The sequence below is a fragment of the Carassius auratus genome, unplaced genomic scaffold (assembly GCF_003368295.1).
Source record: "Carassius auratus strain Wakin unplaced genomic scaffold, ASM336829v1 scaf_tig00004377, whole genome shotgun sequence".
Classification (NCBI taxonomy): Eukaryota; Metazoa; Chordata; class Actinopteri; order Cypriniformes; family Cyprinidae; genus Carassius; species Carassius auratus.
The window spans coordinates 6835-14922 of NW_020523593.1; the positions used below are offsets into that span (position 1 = coordinate 6835).

General features: G+C 39.0%; 1 protein-coding gene across 1 annotated transcript; it reads right to left on the reverse strand.

The window, feature by feature from the left end:
* Positions 1-5698: 5698 nt before the first annotated feature.
* Positions 5699-6667, reverse strand: LOC113070459 (gamma-crystallin M2-like). Its single transcript, XM_026243744.1, has 3 exons — positions 6606-6667; positions 6240-6482; positions 5699-6013 (listed from the first exon to the last, which is right to left on the reverse strand). The coding sequence occupies exons 1-3, from the start codon at positions 6609-6611 to the stop codon at positions 5741-5743; spliced, it is 522 nt and encodes a 173-aa protein (XP_026099529.1). The 5' UTR covers positions 6612-6667; the 3' UTR covers positions 5699-5740.
* Positions 6668-8088: the final 1421 nt, after the last annotated feature.

Here is an 8088-nt window from a genome sequence, read left to right on the forward strand (position 1 = left end):
GTTAATAATTGTTCTATTGGTGTTTATGTTGAAAGCTGTTGTGTGAACAAGTTGGTTGGTTGGTTATCTTGCTTAGTTCCTGTGGCACTAGAACTGATTTATGACTTCCTGAGGAATTCAGCTCATGTTTCAGTGCACACAGCTCTGATAGACTCTTTGATTTGTCTGATTTGACTCATTTCTGCTACACCCCTTTCTCTGCATTCAGGGGTGATAGAGTAATGCAGGGTGGTAGCTGAGGTAGGATCAGTCTGGCAGGGTTAGGCCATCTTTCACTCTGCGAAATGACAGTTTGACAGACCCTGCCGAACAGAGATGTTTGGGCCTCTAGAGCTGGCTCCACTCAGCCCGTTGAGCTAATCGCTCGACCGATGGGTTGAAGTGGGTTGGCTTGCAATTTAGCCCCCCCGCTCCCCTAGGCTGGGCACAGGACAAATCCCTGTAACCCTTGGAGCCACTTGCAGGCCCGTTCCCTGTCTAACATTGCAGGGGCGTATGGTTGTTACTCCCCCGCTATCTCAGGGTAGTTTTGAGTAGTCCATTCTCACCTCTGTATTTATCTACCTCACACCACGATGGCTCCGGTTGAGCAGGGAGTTCTAAACTACATTTCATTCCGGTTTTTGAACTCCGCTCCCTTTGAAGCCAGAGCATTGCCATGGGCTGATGCCTATGCATTTAGTAGGTAGGCCCCTAATTGGGCCTCCACTAGGCAGAATGGCGTATGTTGTACTCCCCTGCTATAAGGGTATTGCTATTTGCTGAGTACACTGCCTCTGGCAATGTGATTAGGTACCAGGATGCTGTAGCAACAGCTTTCTGCCACGAAGGCTGCACGGTTGGGTAGTAGGCCCCAGCAGGCCTCCTTGACCGAATAGCCCCCAATAGGGCTCCTAGGCCAGCTCACCTTCGGTGGTTGGCCCTGGTAGTTCGGGCAGAAGGCTCACTGCTGATTAGTAGGCCTTAACAGGCCTCCTCGGAGGTGGGTCACAACATTGTGGAACATACACTAGGACAAAACTATAGGAAAAGTTTTTAATAGTATGGTTCCAACAGTGTTCGTTAAAGTAGCAGAATAGACTCGCTATCAGCTAGTAGGCTCGACCAGGCCTCCCTGTTAGGCGAGTCCCCAGCAGCAGTTACATCCAGCTGATTAGACTGTTTCAGGTAGTAGGCCTCTTCAGGCCTCCCTGAAGGTGGGCTCCCACATTTTGTGGTGGTCAGGTAGTAGGTTTTACTAGGCCTCCCTGAGGGTTTAATCCCACATACTGTGGTTACTAGGTGGCAGGCCCCACAGGCCTCCCTGAAGTTGAATTACCGCTTATTTGGACTGTCAGGTAGTAGGCCTCATAAGGCCTCCCTGAAGGCAAAGCCCCAAAGACAGTCAACTGGACTGCCAGTATGGCTCACTATCAGATATGGGTTTCAGGTAGTAGGCCTCTCCAGGCCTCCCTGAAGTTGAGCTCCCACATACTGTGGTTGTCAGGTAGTAGGCCTCACCAGGCCTCCCTGGAGTTGAGTTCCAAATGACTTTCAGTTTCCACTTAAGGTGGTTATCTGGTAACAGGTAGTAGGCCTCTCTAGGCCTCTCTGTAGGTGAACTCCCACATATTGTGGTTATCAGTTAGTAGGCTTCACCAGGCCCATCTGAAAGTGAGCTCCCACATACTGTGGTTGTCAGGTAGTAGGCCTCACCAGGCCTCCCTGGAGTTGAGTTCCAAATTACTTTCAGTTTCCACTTAAGGTGGTTATCTGGTAACAGGTAGTAGGCCTCTCCAGGCCTCTCTGTAGGTGAGCTCCCACATACTGTGGTTGTCAGGTAGTAGGCCTCTCCAGGTCTCCCTGGGAGTAGTTTCACGGTGATGCTGGGTTTTGTAAGCTAGTGGCCACTTACTTTCAGTTTAGCAGTCCTTATCAGGCAGCTACCGAAGGTGAGCTTGCGCCCTGGCTTGGCTCAAGTTTTTATTCTCTGCTACGGGTTCCCTCCTGGAACCTCTTTATCCTGCTACAGCCTGGTTGCCTACCAGGTAGATCTTATGCTCCCCTCACTGAGGGTCAATGTGAGAATGTGGTCTCCTGAGTCTGGTCAGTCGGTCGTAGGCCTCTCATGAGGCCTCCCAGTTAGATCAGTCCTTAGGTCCTCACAGGCCTCCTCTGTGTTTTTGAAACACAAACACTGGGTAGATCCGTGGATCGAGTAGAGAAATTCAGACTTATAGAAGATATACTTAGCATAAGAATGTAAGAGGTTAAGGAATAGGTTAAGAACTACTTAGTGATAAGAACGTTTTGGGGACCTGGGCCCTGTCCCTTTTTAAATGTCCTTTACACCCAAGTTACTGTGTAATTTTTCCCTGAAGTCTGATCAGTCATATTGTCTGATTTAAGATTCAATATTTCATTGTGCCCCGGAATATTACTGTCGTTTTTATCTAAGGTAAAGTAAACATAAAAAAGAAAACTGCTTACTAAATGATTATAAGAACTATGACTTATTGCTGCTGCTAACTCATATTCAGTGTGTAAAACACATGGATATGCGACGGCTGGTGATGGTAAGTGTGTATTGCTGCAGCATTCTTGATTTTCCTTTTGTCTGAAAGTGAACCAAAGTAGTCAGTTAGTTTTGGAATTTTAGCTGTAAGACTAGACTCAGGTTTTTTCACTTCAACTTTATTTCTCCTTTTTTGCACACCACTATCAATTTATTAAAAACATTTTGAACACCAGCAGCGAGCCAAGAGGTATAGGCTTCTTCACATTCTTGACATGCGGAAGCAAAATGCCAAGAGGCCTTTCTTGACGTAATGGCAGAAGCCACAAAATTGTATATAGATTATAATTGAAGGGTGAATTATATAAATCAGGAACATCTCCAATAATTTCTTGTTTTTTTTTTATAATTAGAAACAAGACAACCACTTATATGAATTGTCAATCAATCCCCTTCTTCCATGGGGACCCTGGGGCTTCAGCCCAAGGAAAAAGGGGGCCCTTGATTGGCTGGAGGAAATGGGAACTTTCCTCATATCATTGATTGACAATTCATATAAACGGTTGTCTTGTGTCTAATTATAAAATGATCGGAAGTCTTTTTCAAAGTCAAAATCTTTTCTTTTCCTATTCTTTAACACCATACTATATGAGGTGTTAATTCTACATAACATTTACTACACACGGCATAGCAAAACGGCAAGAGCGGTCATGTTTTTGCAATGTTTTTGCCAACCCAGTCTCATGGCAAATACGTTTGGGTACGTTTCTGCAATAGAGGTTTTACATACCTTACCGAACATTTTGCAGCAGTTTCAAAGAGAAATGTCCACTGATTAGCTCTAAAACACAGGTTCAATATGTAAACCCTGGTAGTTTTTATTATGTATATCTAGGTACTTATTTCTGTGTTTTTATTACATTTCTTCTAGTATGTATCACGGTGGTTCAGAATTCAAACTAAACCCAACCCTAAACCTACCCTATAGTGTTAACAAATGCAAAACTGATGTAAAAACACATTTGTTGATGCAACCTTGCCATTTCAACTTCCTTACATGTACAGTCATGCTCACAAATATTGGCACCCTTAGCAAATATGATCAAATAAGGTTGTGAAAATTCATCTGTGTTGTTAATCCTTTTAATCTTTTATTTAAAAAAAATCACAAACATTTATCATTTCATTGGATAATAAGAATTTTAAATGGAGGGAAATATCATTATGAAATATTTTTTTTTCTCCAATACTCGTTGGACACAATTATTGGCACCCTTTTATTGAATACTTTTTGAAACCTCCATTTGCCAGTTTAACAGCTCTAAATTTTCTCCTATAATGCTTGATGAGGTTAGAGAACACCTCACAAGAGATCAGAGATCATTCCTTCATCCAGAATCACTCCAGACCCTTCAGATTCCCAGCTTCTCCTCTTCAGTTCACTCCTCTCATGTTCTATAGGGTTCAGTTCAGAGGACTGGAAGGGCTATAGCAGAAGCTTGGTTTTGAGCTCAGTGACCCATTTCTGTGTTGTTTTTGAAGTTTGTGTTTGGATTATTGTACAGTTGGAAGATCCAAACATAGCCCATTATAAGATTTCTAACAGAGTCAGTCACTTACTGATTTTTTATTTGTTGGTATTTGATAGAATCCATAATGCCATGTGTCTAAACAAGATATCCATGACCTCCAGCAGAAATATAGGCCCACAACATCAAAAATACAGCAGTATATTTCATTGTACACATGGGGTACTTTTTTCTCTGTGTTCACCAAACCCATCTTGAGTGTTTGCTGCTAAAAAGCTCATTTTTTTTTTGTTTCATCTGATCATAAAAGCCAGTCCCATTTAAAATTCCAATCATGGCTGATAACTGAATATGCTTTAGTTTGTTTTTGAATGAGCTAGGATAATTTTTCTTGTATCCCTCCCAAACAACATGTGGTGATGTAGGTTCTGTTTGACATTTTTTTTTTCAAGGTTTTCTGAACCAGAGACTCAACTATTTTCTGCAGTTCTCCAGCTCTGACCCTTGGAGAGTTTTTAGCCACTCAAACTCTCCTTCTCACCGCACATTAGGAAGATATAGGCACACGTCATCTTCCAGGCAGTTTTGTAACATTTTTTGTTGGTTGGAAATTCTTAATTATTGCCCTGATGGTGGAAATGGGAATTTCACTGCTCTAGCTCTTTTCTTAAAGCCACTTCACCGATTTGTGAAGCCCAATATCTTTTGCTGCACATCAGAAATATATTCTTTGGTTTTTCTCATTGTGATGGATGATTAAGAGAATTTGGGCTTTGTTTTCCCTCCACTTTATATTTCTGTGAAACAGGAAGCAATGGCTGGATATTTTCATGTTTATAATCATGCTGGAGTGCTCAAAATTGTGAATATGAATGGGAATATACTTCAGAGATATTTTACTCATAAGAATTTATAGGGGTGCCAATAATTGTGTCCAACGAGTATTTGAGAAAAACATTAATTTCATAATGATATTTCCCCTCCGTTTTAAATTCTTATTATCCAATGAAAGGATACATTCTTGTGAATTTTTTAAATAAAAAATCAAAAGGATTAACAATGCAGATGAATTTTCACAGCCTTTTTTTATCATATTTGCCAAGGGTGCCAATATTTGTGAGCATGACTGTAGATTTGAACTGCTTTGTCGAACCATGGTTAAATGGGATTCGCACCGGAGCTCCTCGCCTCTGAAGTTCATCTCAGTACTCCGTGAGCTACAGAAAAATACCACTTCTGAAAACCCATAGATATGAATCTGGATATGTGTGATGCTAACGTTCAAAAGCATCAGTTTTCAAATCAAAGTCATAACATGATATTGTTCATGTAATTGTGCAAAAATTACGCTTTATTAATTGAAACTCTGTAAATTTGCATGAAAAGGAATAAAAGGTGTCTGAGTTTTACTGCCTCTACTGTTCATTTCTTTTGGAAACTACAGTGATATGTACTTATTACGTATTTCGCGTCTAGCGAAAACGTGCCCCCAGATACGTATTTGACATGAGACCAGGTAGGTTTTTGCAGACATGCATGTTCAAATTGTGTATCCGTTGCACATACAATATTATGATACTATATTGAAACTATATTAATGATCTTACCATATATAAAATACAGTGGCAGTACTACAGTACTGTGCAAATTTGAGCAATAATGATAATTTAGAAAGTTTTATGTTGTAGAGAAATTAATTTATTGAAAGATTTGAACACTAGTACCAAGAGTCCATGATACGCCTCATGCTCATGAATCTCATGCCACCCATATTGCTGAAGCTCCTGTACTCTCCAGGCCTGAAGTACCACATCCTGCCTCTGTAGTGGGGCTGCTCATAGAAGAGCCAGTGGCCTTCCATCACATGACAGGACTGGCATTGAGACATGCGATAACGGTCCATGATGCTGTCACAATCATCCATCATCTCGTACATCTGACCCATGAAGTTCTCCCTCTCGTAGATCCTCATTCTGTAGGATCCCCTGTACTATAGTGCAAGAAATGTCAGTTATGTTTAAATTATTCAGGAAGAATAATTATCACATGTAACCATATCTTCAGCAGCACTTTAGGTCTGTCTCTCACAGATCATCATTCTGAAAAAATCTGTTTCTTTTTAAGTTGAAGGATTTCTAAGCAAATGGTTACGAATAAATTTCGAACCTTTTTCTATTGTCAATTAATAAATATGTCAGCAGGTTCATAGAGCTTACCATAGGGATCATACGGCAGGACTTGATGCAGTTGCTCATTCCAAACATAGACATGTAATCAGCATATTCGCCCCTCCTAAAGAAATACTGATTTCCCATGTAGTTGGGTTGATCATACATCATCCAGCATCCACTGTGCACTCTGCAAGAGTGACAGCGGCTCATGTAGGAGGAGAAATCGGCACAATCGCTCATACAGTCATAAGAGCGACCCTGGAAATTTCTTTCCTCATAAAAGGTGACCTGAAAATTCAAAGTTAATTTCTTAGTTGTTTTAAGTAAGAAATACCACATTAAAGTATAGCTGTAAGTAAATTGAAAAAATTAAGTTAAACTGTATGGAATAGGTACTGGAACAAGGTTTACCTTCATGGTTGCGCTGGTTCCACAAATGAGAAGCTGAAGCTGAAGCTGATTCTGCTTGTTGACCAACTGCTGTCACCCCTACCTTTATACTTGTCCAAGAATAAAGAATACACAGCCTCTATTGTTAGTCAATTCCTGACTGTGCAATTGGAACAGAGGCCATTATAGTTAAAACATAGTACCGGTATGTATATTTTCGTCATCTCACAGTTTTAGGAATCTAGAATTTCTTAAGTTTTTATTTGCTAAATGAAAGAACTTGAATGTAGAACAGAAAAGAAAAACCTAACCAAAAGTGTGTCAATTCATTATCTTGTTTCAAAGTTTTCTTTCATTTTTTTTTTTTTTTTTTTTTTGATGTAAATGGTACTCTTTTCAATGCTTATGGGAATCTATCTTCTCATTGCCCACCTTTAGTTGAAGCAGTGCTACACAAGACTTGGACCATGAGTGATCCATTTTAGTCCAACTGTAATTTAATTGGAGACCTTTTTATTTCTTTTGAGACTAATTTTATTATGTGCCTTTTGGATTAATTATTGTAGTCCTCGTATACATTTGAGGTTTTTGTTATATTCTTTTTGTGTCTGTTGCAGGTTCTAATACTAATAATTTCTAGAGGTGTTTTATTATTGTTATAATTATATTTATTTATTTATTTATTTATTTATTTATTTATTTATTTATTTATTTATTTATTTATTTATTTTTTATACCAGTTATTGCCTCTTGTAACCATCTGTAAAATTTTCTTGCTGGCTATTTATCCTCTAGCAAGTATTTCTCTTAAATTGATTAAAAAAAAAAACTTTTCCCAGTGGTTAACTTAATTTTCTGCATACCATGCACACACACTCTACATTAAAGAACACGAGCTGATGCACTGAAAAAGCTATCAAACATGTAAGCTGGAGTTGTTCTATAGCAGTCTCCAAAGCGATAAATTCTGCTGAAATATTAGTGTAATACAGCCAGTCTGTTTTCTTTCAGACATTTACTCTGTTTGCTGTGACTAAATCTGCAAGCAAACCATGACATTTTCCTGATTTGTGCTCATGTGAAAATTAAATAATTCTGATAAAATGTTTTAAAATGAAATTAAAATGACAGTAATCCTGATTAATAAATGTGGTTATGTTATTGTTTTAGTGATTACCATTTAAGGATTATCATGTAGCACCAACATTCGACTTAGCTTCTTAGCTCACTAGTCCTGGATTATATATTCATAGCACATTACATCCAGCACTTGGGCTCATACTACTGCTTGCCGGGAATCTCACCATTCCTCTTTGGCATAGTGAAAAGTACTCAGGATTTGTAACTGAAGAACAGTTTAATATGAAGAAGTCTTAACCCTTACGAAAGGAAAATATATTTTCCAATATATTTCTTAAAATATATTGTGATATATTGTAATATATTATTTACCCTTTTTATTTTCTAATATGTTATATTTTTGAATACATTTAATAATATATTG